The sequence below is a fragment of the Triticum urartu genome, chromosome 3A, assembly GCF_056163025.1.
Source record: "Triticum urartu cultivar PI428250 chromosome 3A, HENAU_Tu73, whole genome shotgun sequence".
Taxonomy (NCBI): Eukaryota; Viridiplantae; Streptophyta; class Magnoliopsida; order Poales; family Poaceae; genus Triticum; species Triticum urartu.
The window spans coordinates 178,811,071-178,828,043 of record NC_141875.1 but is presented as its reverse complement, the minus strand read 5'-3'; the positions used below and the strand labels follow the sequence as shown (position 1 = coordinate 178,828,043).

Here is a 16,973-nt window from a genome sequence, read left to right as displayed (position 1 = left end):
CTTCGTTAGAACTCAGTCGGCTGATTTTTAGCGTATCTGTTTGCGGAAATATACGTTAATGGGCACATGCAACGTCAAATAGGATTCGTCTTCCTTTGATAGGCTCTTCCATATGCCCATTTCAACAAATGGATGTTTTTTCTGCCATGTGGTCTGGAGCCTGACTTGAAAATTTTGGTGCCCGGCAGAACCATTGATTCTTGAATCTTGAGAATGATTCATCCCACAAAGCAATTTTAGTCCTGTACCAAATGAAGTAAAAGTGTAAAACATGAACCACCTCGCACAACAAACTCACCATACCTACTCCGCGCCGCGGAAAATGTTTTACAAAACACACACAGTACAGTTGGGAGCTTGTTAGGATGTTCGAACACTTTACCACTAAACTACTCATCACGCGTATTTCCCTGCTTAACAGCTTATACTCGTACTTCGAACAACACCGACCCCGCCCTTAAAAAGCCATCTAACCCCTGTAATTAACCTCCACAAGGGACGTGCAGAAGCACACACACAAAAAATCTTTTTACCATGGGCATGGCCACCGCAGCCGCCGCGACGACGGCCGCTCCGGACAAGCTCCGGCAGCCGTGCAGGCCGAGGCCGGCGGCGCAGATCTCCTCCTCCAAGAACCGCGGGCCCAAGGCGCCGGTGGTGATCGCGCACGAGTGCCCCAGCGCGATGCGCGCCCACGTCCTGGAGGTCCCCGCCGGGCGCGACGTCCTGTCGTGCGTCGCGGCGTTCGCGCGGCGCGGGCGCTGCGGTGCGCTGGTGCTGGGCGCGGCCGGGCACGTCGCGGACGTCGTACTCAGGGAGCCGGCGCTGGTGCTCCGCGGCACGACGGAGATCCTGAGCCTGGCAGGGTGCTTCTTCCCGTCTCCCTCGGCGTCAGCGGCGGGCGTCGCAGTGTTCCTGGCCGGGCCGCGAGGCAGCGTCCTGGGCGGCGCCGTCGCGGAGGGAGGGCTCGTGGCCGCCGGTCCGGTGGTGGTAATGGTGGCCACGTTTGTCGCGGCTGCGATCGACCGGTTGCCGCTGGTGAAGGGGGGCGAATCCTCCAAGGCGGACGGGAGCGACGTGCACGGCGTGGCCGGACAGTGGCGGTGCGGCGGCCAGCCGCTGCAACAACAGTGCGGATGGGCGCCGCTGTGTCGGAAGCTGGGCGCGAAGAGCTGAACCCTATGCACCGAGTGGAGAATATATATTGGGCCGTCATATTGTTCGTTGGCAAGCAGGCCGATGTGGAGTTTTGGTCCAAGCTTTGAAAAAAAAAATCCATGTTCTGCTTTTATCTTCTTTGGCTGTGAGACAACAGAAACTTTTCAATGTCTCAAAAGAAACACGAACTTTTCATGAAGGTACAGTGTTAAAAATACTCCCTACGTTCACAAACATGAGATGTTTTGGATATTTCAATATGGATTATATATACAGACTAAATGAGTGAACGAACACACTAGAACGTACGTATATCTATGTAGTACATTTGATTGAGAAAAAAGGTAGAACATCTTATATTTGTGAATGGAGGGAGTAACATATAAAGGTGCAATCTTGCATGGCAGCTGCCAAACATCCTAGAGCATTTTGATATCTAGTGCCATGAATATCCCAACCATTGTCTTCATCCAAATGTTTATGCATTTATAAAATTCATCGAGAGAAAAAGGACAACATCCAATGTGATTCTAAAGCTCTCCTACTTTTGCGAGGAATGTCAATGCATCAGAAGTGCCAGCATCAGTTACCTTACCCAGCAAAGTTCCCTTCTAATTTGTTTTCAGTACCTTCTCTTTCTCTCACACCTAAACATCTTCCGATCAGCAAAAATGCAGCTTTCACCAAACAGCTCTAAAAGAAAACGTTTTGGCTCTCCAACTATCAAACTGACACATGCTCAAGGTCGCTGAAGATGTCGCAACAAGATCAGTACCACAACTCACAACGTTGCACAGAAAAATAAAGATACATATATAATACTCCCTCCGCCCTGAATTACGTGTCTTAAATTTGTCTAGATAGATATGTATGTAATAACGTGTCTAGATACATCTGTATCTAGAAAAATCTAAGACAAGTAATTTGAGACGGAGGTAATATACACCTGCACAATCTACACACATGCTAGCAGCCAAAGCCCAAAGGCTATTATTGAGTTTACTGATCATGTCAGTTCTGGAACAAACAGCATTAATCTGAAGAAGAGAATGTCATGCAGATAATACAACTCCCATGTCAGGACTCCTACTACAATGGCACCACCAGCAGGCATACACCCTACTAGAGCTAATAAAACAGCCCAGGGTTCATCAACCCCTCCTGCGCTTGCCGGGCACCTCCATCTGCTGGAAGATGAACCTCAGCACCTCTTTCATCGTCGCCTTACGGTTTTTCCTGAAATTCCACAGCTCTGACACCACGTACCTTCCGCTCGGGTTGTACTCATTTACTTCGCTCAGAGCGGTCTTCACTGCATTGCACACATCGTCACCATATTCGATCCACAATTGCTTCAGTCTTGGGTCCTCATCATTTACAACTTCCTGCATTACCCGAGGATTGTCATGAAAAAACAGTAGCCTCTAACAATACAAAGGAATTGAATGTAGATAAACTTAGTAGATACCTTGTCACTTCCGTCTTCAGCCTTAACAAACTTATAAGGATGCCAGGCTGGCTTCTTTATCTCCTCCTGCCAACTCGAGACCAGCTCTGCTGCCCTCGTCTCATGATCATCATTTCCATATTTTCTCTTGCATGCATTCTGAAAAGGTCTTTCATCAAGTTCGCCCATCCTTTTGATACCGATAGCTGTCCGCCCGCTGAGTATGTCCTCCAAACCCTGCTCATGGTGATAGTAACTATTCAATGAAAGAAAGCCAATTCATCAACTAATTTAAAATTCATTAAGTGCAAGGAAATTTCCAAACGTGGCAGAGAAAGGAGCACTACCATTATCAATTCTTTTCGGGCCTCCTGTAACTCATCATTACTTTCACGCTCTTTCCTCACCAGCTCTCCGCTCAGCTCTTCCAGGCGTTTCCTTTCATGCTCTAGCTTTTCACTAAGCTTCTCCATCTTGTCATGAATATCCCCATCATCGTCTCCTTCCAAATGTTTCATCACTTGGAGTGTGCCATTCAATCGTGTCACTTCGAGCTCAAGTTCTCGTTTCTCATGCAGCTCCTTTTCCAGCTCAAGCATTCTTGCGAGGGCATCCTCCTTTTCCCTCTGTTGTTCCCACGATTAGTTCTTATCTCCAGGGTCGAGCACCGATCTAGGAAATAACATAAGTAAAGAAAGGTAGCAAACCTTCTGGTCCTCGACTAGCTTCAAAATATCCTGATCATTCCTCTGCTGTTCTATACTTGCCAGCTCAAGTTCACTTTTATCGTCTTTTGCCTGTAGAAGGGGGGTCAAGATAGGAATATATCTTAAATTACAGTATGCACTTGTGCAATCATATCATATATTCCATGTTTAGAAGTGTTCAATACCTTGAAAGTGGCAACTGTAGCTTTATGGGAAACTAGAAAATTATTCAGCGTTACTCTTATGCTGTAGAAAGAAATGAGCTGCCCATAAACTAAAAGCTAAACAATAGCATATAATTTAGACAAACAAGTAACAGATACCATGTCAAAATGAAATTATTGTCATGTTATATATCCCTCTAAATGACTTGGTACAAATTTAACATAAAATGTAGAAAGCAGCAGGTAACAATCTTGATTTCATTTTGAAGTTAGCAACTCAAAAACATAAACAGCAGTTGATATCCTGAAAATTCATAGTAGTGTATCATTTTGAAGTTAGCCACTAAAATAGTATAAAAAAAGTCGATGTCCTGAATATTCCTAATGTGTATTGTAGGCATGATAGGAGACTATATTCGCATAGCTTAGTACCTCACACAGACAGTTATTTAGTTTACCTTTTGCTTCTCATCAGAAAGTTCTGCAAGTTTTTTCCTGTCGTTGGCATTCTCAACTGACAACTTCTCCAGCTGCTTAGCACGCAAAACCATTTCTCTCTTGTTATTTTCTATTTCAAGCTTCAAATTTTCATTGTCCTGGAAAATCCTCAGAGCATTGTCACGAGCCTTGCGATGCAGCTTGCGCATTTCTGAAGGGGAAAACGCAAAACTCATTAAGATGCTGCATATTGGTGTGTGGTAGAGCAACACTACTTTAATTATTTTGCAATGGCAAAAAATACTATGCATTGTAAAACGTAACCAACACTATCTCATAGTATTCAATGTTAAAGCAGATAAGAGCAAAAGAAGAAATTACATCCATAATGAAAGGCCAACAAAAGTCCTGGTTATGCACTCCTGCTGCCTGTCTAATCAACAAAGAGCACTATTTCTCCAAATACTGCATTCATAAATAGATAGAAACCCACAAGAGTTGATCATTCAGGGGTCTTAACATTCAGTTAGAAATGATTTTTTAGCAAGTAGTTTAAGACAGAAATACAAGGTACCGACTGAATCACTCGGTTTCATCAAGTTTCAGTAACATTAGTAGCCAAGTGACACATGGGTAAATGATCTTCTGCACCATCAGGCAAAGGCACACGACCAGAAACCATGTAAAGACAGGTACATCTACAGAAAATGAAGCAGCACAGTGTACCTTCATTATATGCCTCATGCAGCCTCCTATTGTCCTCCTCAAGCCTTGCAATGGAGAATTCTGTTGCATTCTTCTTTGTCTCCAGATCCTGCAAGTCTTGGTTCTTTGCCTCGAGCTGAGTTGCCAGTGCTGCCACAATCTTCCCCAATGGCTCCCTCTGACTCTTGGTAATCTCATCTATGGTCTTAATGTCAGTATGCTTCCTCAAGTATCTTCCCACCAAACCCCCAGCAGTGTAGTCCACCTCTCGGGCAACCCAACCATAAACCTTAACCTCACCATTCTCGTTCTCCTCGCCGTCCACAGCACCTCCACAGCTGCTCCTTGCCTCCCATTCCTTCTTCCCAAGCTTATTTACACTGAATTGGTTCTCAAGTGCGAGAGCGTCACTAAATCCACCCCAGCCAGGACTAAACCGCACAATTGCAAAGCATTCCGACTTTTCTGTGTCATCGAAAACTAAAGGCACAATGTCTTCTGGGCTAAACATGGCCACTCTATCTGCAAAGTTTTCAGCATTGAACCCTGCACCAGCTGCAAGAATTCCACACCATGGCCAAGCAAACTTCTCTTCGCCATCCTGTGGTGGTCCCTCAGTCACTGCCACAGCACTGGATCCACTGGTGTGACCATTGGCAACGGCCTTTCCTTTGTCAGTGGCATCTGCATTAGCAGTAGCAGTTACAGTGGCACCGGGAATCCCAACGATAGTGGAGAGCTCCTGCGCAAAGGACGGCTCGGCGCGGACAAAGCGGGCAAAGGCACGGTGGAAGGCACGCTCCCGGCCATGGCGGCGGTGCTTGCTGGAGACGCCAATGCCGTCGGCGTGCTGGAGGAGGTCCTTGAGCTTGTAGTCCTGCTTCTTCTTGCCGGGGCAGAAGGGGCAGCGGAAGGTGCCGTCCGGGTTGCGCACCCGGTGCTTGCCGGACTTGAGAAGGCCGTAGGACTCCTCCTCGTAGTCGCTCTCGGCCTCCGAGTCGTCCTCGCCGTCCGACTCCTCGTCCGCGGATGCGGCGCCTGGGCCGGTCACGCCGGCGGCTTCCGCGGCGGCCTCGGCCTCGGCCTCCTCGTAGGGGTCCATGTAGTCGTCCATGTCGAGATCCATTGTCGGATCAGAGATTCAGCTGCAGACTGGCAGGATTTGAGGAGGGGAATCCATAAGATTGGGGAGTAAAATCACCGAAAGAGGAGCGAAAAGACTCACCTTTCCCAGAACCCGGACCAGAAATCCACCCAGATTCCAGAGTGGCACGACGATGGATCAAATGGGACGTCGAGAGCCTCAGAGTGGATCAATCGCACCGGACGAGGCTCCCTTGGCCGGATTTGCGGTGGCAAGGAGCGGAATCGCCGAGAGGAGCAAGGGATTTAAGAACAGGCCAACAGCATTTGCAGGGGTTTTTGGCCTTTTGGGGGCGCACCTGACCGGAGGCGAATGCCAGTAGTGACGGGGAGGAAGGACGAGGTGCGTGGCCCCACCAGTCAGTCGCGTGGCACCGTCCGTGCGACCGTCCTTCGATTTCGTGCAGATTTTCTGCGCGCATGGCGAGTTACAATACGTAAGCGGAGACAGGACTAGGGTTGATTTGACCGATTTGCCCTGGCTCTTGAAACAATTTTAGAAATAATTTAGCAAGTGTAACTACGGCCAATAAAATACATTGCACTATTTTTAGGATGCCTTTGCCCGTGCCGTTGCCACTTCTTTACTACTTCCTCCGTCTCGGTTTACAGGACATATACATGGTTCTAGGTTAATAATTTAACTAGCTATATACGTATTATATGTGATGAAAAATATATATTTAGAAACTACATCCGCTTAAGAATCCAATGATATACTTTTGATGACATATAACTCATATTTAGTTAGTTAAATGGATGATCTAGAACTACGCGCACACCCTCTAAACCGAGACGGAGGGAGTAGTATATGTTCGTGAACTTCACCGACCCTTTTTTCCATGCTAATCCTGCAATATTTTCCTTTTTGCGGTATTATACTCTTTAACTAGTGATTATATCTCCTCTATATTCCGCTCCTCTTACTTCCCACCTCCTTTATTCCTGGTTTTATCATTTCTACAAAACTGAAAGAAAACCTAGAGCGACTCAACCCTACGCACGATAGCAACAATTTTTACCCTCTCACATATACTCTTGTCATGTCATCCAGCGGGCATGAGACTAGCGACATGAAGGTGATTAGGGTTCCTTCCCTCCGCCAACCTACCCCCAATCGACCTTTTTCGTCCCTCATCCCCTCGCATGACGCCTCCTTCTCGCACAGGTTCCCGTCCCGACCATCATCGCCATGCAATGCCCATCACCACCGCCTCCCGCACATATGCTTTCTCGTCTACCGTTGCGCTGCCTTTCACAACTTCGTCATCTCCATCCTCGTTGTTCATGGCTCCGATGGCCTTCGTACCTCCGCGGGAATCGCCTCTAAGGCCCCTCAGCACGAGGACTCAGCGACCAGCTCGGCTACTCCGTCCAAGATCCAATGTGACGCGAATTATTGCGGACGGAAAGCTTCTCTAAGGAATTCGGCCTTCTTGGATCAGGAGTTCAATGCCCTCAGCGCGGTAGATGCATACTGTGGGGCAGCCCGAGGTGCCTTTGATCAATCGTTGGACGTCTTGTCGTGGGGTTTGCGAGTAAGGATTTACCCGAGTTCTTGTTGCTTCAGGATTTCACCTATTTGTTTGAAGACGAATAAGACTACCAATTACGGTAGTAGCCCCTAAGGCTTGGTATGGGCCCCTGGGATCGTATCAAGGCTTGAATGCTAATCAGTGCTTGTTGCCATTAACAGGAGGCTCGGTTGAAGAATGATCAGCTGACCGAGGTGTTGGCCCAAACAAAGGTGAAGCTAGACGCTGCTCTGACCGAGGTGGAACAGGTGAAAAAATTCACCAGGGAGGCGCACAGTAAGTGCTCTTACCAACGTTTATCGGTGTTATAGAGGGAATGAGATAGCCCTGATGCCATAATCCCTTGTAGCACCGGAAGCCCTAGGTCATCGTGAAAGAGACCTTAAGCAGGCCCACGGGGATCTTTTGTATGCAGAGTCGCAGCGTCAAGCAAACCAACATGTGGTTACTCAAAGGGTGGACGGCGTTAATGCGCTCAGGGCTGAGAACGCCCAACAGGCCTAGGAGATTGAGAGCTTAAAAGCTCGACTGGCTGCCGCTTAATCAAAGAATCGGCGAACTGATGACATGATTTTTGGTAAGTCATGATTTTCGAAGAATTTGCTCGTCATGTAGTTTAGCTGAGGTGATTAACATACGGGTGTCATTCCTTTGGCGGATTCTCTGTCCGTCTTACCCCCTGATGCCCGGGGTGTGATGCCCGAAGACATACCGACTCATCTATCCATGGTGCATGCACTGGTACAGCGAGGTGCTATACAAACGGTTTTTAACCCCTTTCCGCGATGGCATTTGGAACCGTCGTCAAGTGAGTGGGCGATAGGGGGGGTCTTTCCCACACAACCCAGAAACCGTCGGGGATATGCCCTCCTGGCACACATGTAACGCCCTCGATGCGGCTATATCTCCCACGTGTCGAAGCACGACTTAGAGGCATAACTGCATTGAAAGCCATGTCGCAAGTGAGGTAATCTTCACACAAACCCATGTAATACATAAGGGAAAAAGATACATAGATGGCTTACAATCGCCAGTTCACACAATTACATGAATAAATCATTACATCATCCAGATACACTCAAGGTCCGACTACGGAACCCAAAATAGGAAGACTACCCCAAATGCTACACAGATCCCCGATCGACCCCAACTGAGCTCCACTACTGATCAACTAGAACGAAACGACATAAAGGACAAGATCTTCAATGAGCTCCTCCTTGAGCTTGGTTGTGTCACCTGCTCGGTAACATCGGCACCTGCAAACTAGTTTTGGAAGTATCTGTGAGTCACGGGGACTCAGCAATCTCACACCCTCACGATCAAGACTATTTAAGCTTATAGGTAAGGTAAAAGGTATGAGGTGGAGCTACAGCAAGCGACTAGCATATATGGTGGCTAACATACGCAAATGAGAGCGAGAAGAGAAGGCAAGGCACGGTCGATAAAACTATGATCAAGAAGTGATCCTAGAACAACCTACGCCAAACATAACTCCAACACCGTGTTCACTTCCCGGACTCCGCCGAGAAGAGACCATCACGGTTACACACGCGGTTGATGCATTTTAATTAAGGTCAACTTCAGGTTTTCTACAACTGGACATTAACAAATTCCCATCTGCCCATAACCGTGGGCATGGCTTTCGAAAGATCAAATCCCTACAGGGGTGTCCCAACTTAGCCCATCACAAGCTCTCATGGTCAACGAAGGATATTCCTTCTCCCAAGACAATCCGATCAGACTCGGCATCCTGGTTACAAGACATCCTCGACAATGGTAAAACAAGTCCAGCAACACCGCCCGAATGTGTCGACAAATCCCGATAGGAGCTGCATATATCTCGTTCTCAGGGCACACCGGGTAAGCTAAGCGTACGGGAGCCAACGTAACCCAAGTTGCCAAGGGACGGCCCCGCACGGTGCTCTGGGTTGGACCAACACTTAGAGAAGCACTGGCCCAGGGTTTAAATAAAGATGACCCTTGAGCCGGCCGACTCAAGGGAAAGAAAAGGCTAGGTGGCGAATGGTAAAACCAATGTTGGGCCTTGCTGCAGGAATTTTATTCAAGGCGAACTGTCAAGGGGTTCCCGTTATAACCCAACCGCGTAAGGAGCGCAAAATCTGGGAACATAACACCGGTATGACGGAAACTAGGGCGGCAAGAGTGGAACAAAACACCAGGCATAAGGCCGAGCCTTCCACCCTTTACCAAGTATATAGATGCATTAATTAAATAAGAGATATTGTGATATCCCAACAAAATATCCATGTTCCAACATAGAACAAGCTTCATCTTCACCTGCAACTAACAACGCTATAAGAGGGGCTGAGCAAAGCGGTAACATAGCCAAACAACGGTTTGCTAGGACAATGTGGGTTAGAGGCTTGGTTTAACAATATGGGAGGCATGATAAGCAAGCGGTAGGTATCGCAGCATAGGCATAGCAAAAGAGCGAGCATCTAGCAAGCAAAGATAGAAGTGATTTCGAGGGTATGGTCATCTTGCCTGAAATCCCGCAAGGAAGAAGAACGAGTCCATGAAGAAGACAAAACGGACGTAGTCGAACGGATCCTCACAACGCGACGTTATCGAAACTACCCGAAGAAGCAACACCGGAAAGAAGCAAACAACATAGTAAACAACCACCACATAATCATGGCATGATGCACAATCAAGTATGATGCATGTCCGGTTTAATGAAGCATGGCATGGCAAAATGCACAAACAACACTACAAGTTAAGTGGAGCTCAATATGCATCGGGATGCATATTGACAAAACACCACATAATCATTATTTAGTTCACTCCCAGTTAGGTACCCAACAATATTAAATGTTGTTAAACATGGCAAGAGATGAGGCATAACAAAACTACACCATCTAAACAATTTAAATGGGGTCGGATATAACAAACAACAAAACCGGTAAATCCCCATATGCAATTATCAATTTGGCGCAACAACAATTTTAACCAATCTTGAAGTTGTTATCATGATGCGGATGACATGTGCAAGTTTTATGCAATTTTAAGAAAAGTTGACAAGGGCATATTAAGAAGCATTTGTCAACGTGGCGGAAATGAAAAGGGGAGCCACGACAACGATAACAAAACGGTGCCACGGCAACGTTCCGGTTCCGGTAACTCGATTGAGATCCCGGTGCAAAGAAAGTGCAACGGGAGCGTGACATGCGATAGAAGGTGGGGTGCTCCCGGTTACCGGGTTCCCACATGACGGTGACAAGGTAAAAGAGGGCAACGTGCACCGACAAATCGAGCACGGTGCAAGCACGAGCATCTCATACATCACACATGCATTCGTTCATGGCGGTCATCTCGGGGTTATACCTTCGAAGCATGCGTTTCGGGCAGAACGAGTTCGTAGAGGGAAGTAGACGTTCTCGCAACGGCGGTAGTGGAAGTAGTTGTTCACGCGGCGGTAGTCGAACTTGACGATATCGTTACACGGGTCTTCGGCAATGGTAGTGGTACCCATTTTGTAGTCGTGCACATTCCATAGATGTTCGAGGTCATGGCGAGGATCTTGACATCCACGGAGTCTTCGAGGGTCGACGGTAGTGGTACTCGCATCATCGGGGTACTTGTTGGATCCAAAAGGTACTTGGTGAAAGATCTCGGAGACGACGTTTGACGGTCCACGTACAAGTCTTAGCGGCTTGAGCAGGGACCACCCGAACTCGGCAGGGGGCAGCAGGTCTCGACGGAGTGATGGATGTCCGAACAGGTCCAGGCGGTGGAGTCGAGCAGGACGACGACGCAGCGCTCACCGGTAAGGGTCCGGTTGCCGGGTTATAGGGGATGGGAGACTGATGCCTCAGAAGCTCGGAGGATCGACGGTCAACGGCGCTGGAGTTCCTGTTGCGGTGGCGGTCATGGTTCCAGCGGAACTTGGTGCGGAGGAAAGGGTCAGATGGGGGGTCCGGGACTCGAACGCCGGTTGGAGGGATGCTCAGGGCAGGGGAAGCAGCGACCAAGGGGACCGGGAGGAGCTCAGCTCCCCTCGGACATTGCAGGCTGCTGGTGGAGGAGACGGTGGCACGGGCGCGGAGGACGATGGATGCGGGCGCTCGAGGTGGCGCTAGGAGCGTGGCTCTGGCGATGCCGCTCGCTGGTGGCGACCAGAGACGGAGGCAGGGTCTCGGCGAGGTTGGCGAGGCACGATGCCATGGCGAGGCGATGACGCAGAAGATGGCGCAACTGGTGGCGACCATTGCCAGAGGCGGGGAGGCCAGCGGCACTGGTGGGTCGCGAGATGGAAGGCGCCAGGAGGAAGGAGGGAATCGGCCAGGCGCGGCTGTGAGGGCTCCTGCAGGAGGAGGACGAGGGGGACCAAGCGGGACTCCTCTGGCGTGTGTGGTTGGCGGCGATAGCGGGAGGAGAACGAAGGGAGAGATGGGATTGGGGCGAGCGAGGGCCTCCTGTGGCGGCGCAAGGGGAGATGAGGGAGTGAGGAGGGATCGATCGCCTAGGGTTCGGGAGCCAGCTGGGCCTAGAGGGGCAAAGGACTTGGCCGGCCTGGAGGACTGCGGAGAGGTTGGGAGGCCCAGGTGGCCCGACGGGCTGGTTGGGCTCCTTTCTCTCTCTCTTATTTACTATAAACAGAAAATAACAAAGAAGAAAAAGAGAAGAAAGGAAAAGTTAGGGATAGAACTTGGACACGCGGACAATTTTTTTGGACCCACAAAAATACGAGGAATTTGACAAAAAATGGCCTCACGATTTTTTAGAGGAAGTAATATCCACACGCGTTGGATTTAACTCGGCAAGTTCGAATTTCGAAATCCATTCAAATGAACTCCAAATGGGTTGAAATTATAGGAGGTGACCCTACACAATATATGTGATTTATGGGCAGATTTGGGACATTAATGGAGGAAGTAAAATTGCAACCCAATTTGCAATTTAACTTAAAAGGTCGAAAAGGAAGGATAGGAGGTTGAGTCGGGTAAGGGAAGAGTTGAAGAGTGGTGCAATTGGGTTATGGGTGATTCCAAGTTAATGGAATATTTTATAATATCTCCATAATAATATTGGGAGGATATATGTTATAAAGAGAACTCACCATGTGAATTCCCTCGATTTAAATGGATCAAAGATCCATGCCATTTATTTAGTTGAGTTAAAAAATGACATGATGGCATGATGACATGATGCAATGCACACGATGCAATGATGAATGCAAAGAACCAAACAAATCACACGACGAAACCCAAAAACCCTGGAAGGCATCTGAAGCTCTGGTCTTGGGGCGTCACAACACTCCACCACTATGAGAGGATCTCGTCCCGAGATCTAGGATGGCACCGGAGGGAAAAAGAAGAGGAAGAGAAGAGGTAAAACTAAGTTGCTTCTTTGACAAACGAGTGAGACCAAAGAACCTTGAAAGGTTAAGCCATTTCCGAGAATAGAATAAACGGAGATGAATGAAGTTGAAGACACTCCGTTAAGAAAGAGGAAAAGAAAGAGCCGATTCGGGTAGCACTTCGGTTGAAAAGAGATGAAAGACTTGATAAGACGAAAAGAACTTGAGCAAAAAGGTCACAACACTCCGGTTAAAACGAGATAGAGAAGGAATAAGAATGATATAATTTGGACAGCACTCCGGTTGAGAAGGGATGCAAAATTTGATAAGATGAGAGAGCTCGAAAGAAAACACGACACTCTGGTTGAATGGATAAGCAAAGAAAAGAACACTATCATGAAAAGACAAGAAGATGCGTAGAAGAGAGCAACATCACAATGCCTCCGGAACAAAAGAATAGAAGATAGATAATTGAGATAGGAGAATGGAGAAGAAAATGCCAACTTCTGCCACAAAAGAGCTTGAAGAGGCATCTTTAGGAGAAGGGTCGAACGGAGTTGTTGGGAAACCAACAACGAAAGGATAAGCTTGATATGGTCTTATAGAAGGCATCTCAACATTATGAGGAGACAAGTTGCCACTCACGGAAAAGATTTGATTGGATTGATATCAACGAGGAGACGAGAAAACTATTTCACCGGGAGAGTAGATGAAGAAATTTGGGTCATTTATAAGCACCATAAATAGCAACAATCCTTAGGGAAGGCTTTAGGTGAAATATAACCCAAGATAATTCCAATGAATAGGTTGATGGATTTAAAATACCTCATTCTTAACAATATGTGAATCATGAAGCATGAACTCAAATTATCAAGAATGACGTAATACCACCTCCAATGGCACGGAAGAAAGAATTGCACTCCGGATTACAAGAAGAAGAATGCTTGAGCTCCTCTGAAAAGAATCTTGATGAACCCTTCGAGAAGGAGTTAAATCCTTGAAGAACCATCATATAGAACCTTCATGAAGAACTCCGTTAAACAAAAGAATGATCAAACGGAAGGAAAGAGAAGTAGAAACACAAGGTGAAGCCTTGTAATGATTTAGATGTATCTCCGTGATGATATAATTGAAAAAGGTTGGACCTCCGGGAAAAAGAGAAGATGAAACAATTGAAATCAGGAATTTGATGAGCCTCTGGAATAGGGAATTAATCATCTGGGTGAATCAAGAATAAGAATTATGTTATGCTCCTCCTTCACCAATTAAATTGATGACGAGCAAACGGATTGCATACAACTTATTCTCGTAGAAAAGATTAAGAGAGATATAACATAAACTTGAGAATGTCTTCAACGAACCGCCGGTAGGATTGGAACATCGAATAAATTGATATGATAAATGAAGGAAGAGGAACTCTTGAACGAACCAACGTAAGAATTGAAAATGAACGAAGTAAAGGGATGAATCACCGGGAAGAATTATAAAAAGCACGAAGATACTTGAGAGGATTTAGATACAAGGGAACGGAGAGATCATGAATTGATTAAAGAATATTTGAATGATGCACCGGTAAGATTTGGAGAATGAGAGCTGCCAGCTGAAATGAATAATAATGAGATGATGGCCTCCGGAGAATCAAACTGAAAAGACTCCTGAATTTGCACCGGATAGGTGAAAAGAATTCCCACAATCGAAAACAATTATGAGAGGATGGCAACAAGTTTGAACTACGCATCTCTGAGAGAATGGTTAAGATTTTGAGGAAAACTCTTCTTCGGTCATCGAAATCTGAGAATTACGACGAGAAACGCCACCAAATTATTTAGACACTCTGGAAGAATCAAAACGAAGAGGTTGAGCCAACGATGAAAATATTTTGAAAGATCTTGGAGAAAAGCATTTGACTGATGAAAAATTCATTCTTACGTCGAACTTGGAAAAGAATTTGAGAGTAACGCCGGGAAAAGAGAAGAGTCGGGTAAGATCCTAGGAAAAGACCTGTGGGTTAGGGCCCACTCAAAAGATACACCGTTGAACTATTTGAAGGAGAGATTGCACCGGTTGAATTAAATGGCTTGAATACGATAGGACCTCGAAATAGCTTGAATGAAAGCAGAGTGGAAACACGAATCTTCAAGATATCTTCAGCACTCTGGAACAAATGAATAATGAAAAGTTAATGATTGAGAGGTGCACCGGCAAGAGAATACATTTGAAATAAGGAAAAGAATATGATCAAACACCGAAAGCTTGATTTGAATCCACCAGAGAAGAGAACGAGTGAAGAGTGACGAACTTGAAGCTCCGTTAGAATCTTCCTGAGAATCACCGGATAAGAACATTGACGGAAAAGAATGGAGAGACTTCACATCCATAAGATGGATGCTTGATTAAGACATCTGAGTCCTTGAGGAAAAAGGGCGGGCAGGCGGGAAAAACAAAGACAATTTGGAGACGGATGAAAAGAACACCGTTGAGAAGAACTGATAATTGATCTTGCGGACATTGAAAATGAACGAATTCGCTTGAGGAGAAAACACACCGGTTTAAAAGGATTGACATGACAATCTCGATTATCATGAAGGGTTGGTATTCACATAGGGATATGAGAACACCGCTTAGGCAAAGTATGTAATCACACTTGACATCGAAGCAACTCGAATACCACAACTCAAAACAAAACAAACGATCGGCTTGCGAAATAAGCCGGAACAAACATATGATAGAGATTTCGTCCGAAGTTTTCATGGTGGGGCCTACACGGGCTCGATCGTACAACACCATCATGTACAAGGCAGTGCACATGACATACGAAGCGTCCCCGAGTCGGCATAGCCAAGGACTCTTTAAGACACTACGAGACCATTGTAAAACCAACCGTGAATAGGCGGACCACTAGACGTCGAACCCCAATTTCATATCATACATCTGACGGAAAGATATCCGAAGAACTACTTGAATTCCCACTTATAAACTCCCGAAAATTTTCCGGTTATGCAATCAGGTGTTGGGGATACAGGGGAAGCATAATATCTCACCCAAACTAACAAATCCTACATCCAGCTATATCCATCCTTCAACACATAACCAAGAAACCTTCGGAAATCATTTACCTCAACCTTCGAAAAGCATTCGTTATACGAGTTATGGCAATACTTCCGAACTCCCGCCCCAGTACTGGGTGGCGTCGAGGTTATTTCACCAACAACTGCATAAAAAAGATTTTCGATGTCGGCGAAACTAAACTCAGGTATTCCAGAACTGCAACGATAAAATTGTGGCGACAACACCTCGGAGCTCAACTCCCCGGGACACTGCCACAACCCCTAAATGACAGGAGGCACCAAGAACAATGTTCTCGTCACAAAACCATCGGAACGATTCCAAGATACCCGCGTGATCCTAATTTTTTTTAGTGAAATTTGAGAAGAGAAGAGTCAAAACTCTACGTCAGGATGCCTCACCAGAGCGATGAAGGGACTGAGGCGTAAAAGAATCCTACTCTCCGATATATATAATCCTAAATGACTCAAAACATTTTTCTAGACTCAACAACGCCAGCGATTCGATCAAGCAGGGGGCTCCTAAAGTCGGGGAAGGCTCTGATACCAACTTGTAACGCCCTCGATGCGGCTATATCTCCCACGTGTCGAAGCACGACTTAGAGGCATAACCGCATTGAAAGCAATGTCGCAAGTGAGGTAATCTTCACACAAACCCATGTAATACATAAGGGAAAAAGATACATAGATGGCTTACAATCGCCACTTCACACAATTACATGAATAAATCATTACATCATCCAGATACACTCAAGGTCCGACTACGGAACCCAAAATAGGAAGACTACCCCAAATGCTACACAGATCCCCGATCGACCCCAACTGGGATCCACTACTGATCAACTAGAACGAAACGACACAAAGGACAAGATCTTCAATGAGCTCCTCCTTGAGCTTGGTTGCGTCACCTGCTCGATAACATCGGCACCTGCAAACTGGTTTTGGAAGTATCTGTGAGTCACGGGGACTCAGCAATCTCACACCCTCGCGATCAAGACTATTTAAGCTTATAGGTAAGGTAAAAGGTATGAGGTGGAGCTGCAGCAAGCGACTAGCATATATGGTGGCTAACATATGCAAATGAGAGCGAGAAGATAAGGCAAGGCACGGTTGATAAAACTATGATGAAGAAGTGATCCTAGAACAACCTACGCCAAACATAACTCCAACACCGTGTTCACTTCCCGGACTCCGCCGAGAAGAGACCATCACGGTTACACACGCGGTTGATGCATTTTAATTAAGGTAAACTTCAGGTTTTCTACAACCGAACATTAACAAATTCCCATAT

General features: G+C 46.6%; 2 protein-coding genes across 3 annotated transcripts; one reads left to right on the top strand and one right to left on the bottom strand.

Annotated features, from left to right (window-relative positions):
- The first annotated feature begins 332 nt into the window (after nucleotides 1-332).
- LOC125543393 (AT-hook motif nuclear-localized protein 16-like) lies at nucleotides 333-1,959 on the top strand. Its single transcript, XM_048706722.2, has one exon. The coding sequence runs from the start codon at nucleotides 535-537 to the stop codon at nucleotides 1,174-1,176; it is 642 nt and encodes a 213-aa protein (XP_048562679.1). The 5' UTR covers nucleotides 333-534; the 3' UTR covers nucleotides 1,177-1,959.
- A 166-nt stretch (nucleotides 1,960-2,125) lies between these two features.
- On the bottom strand, nucleotides 2,126-6,089 carry LOC125543392 (factor of DNA methylation 1). Of its 2 annotated transcripts, none has more exons than XM_048706718.2 (7): nucleotides 5,845-6,089; nucleotides 4,641-5,771; nucleotides 3,935-4,125; nucleotides 3,313-3,402; nucleotides 2,953-3,231; nucleotides 2,627-2,842; nucleotides 2,126-2,543 (listed from the first exon to the last, which is right to left on the bottom strand). In XM_048706718.2, exons 2-7 carry the CDS (start codon nucleotides 5,743-5,745, stop codon nucleotides 2,310-2,312), a joined length of 2,115 nt encoding a protein of 704 aa, XP_048562675.2. In that variant the 5' UTR covers nucleotides 5,746-5,771; nucleotides 5,845-6,089; the 3' UTR covers nucleotides 2,126-2,309. The 2 variants fall into 2 exon arrangements, with proteins under 2 accessions (XP_048562675.2, XP_048562676.2); XM_048706719.2 differs by having other exon boundaries at nucleotides 4,641-5,764.
- Between the last annotated feature and the right edge of the window lie 10,884 nt (nucleotides 6,090-16,973).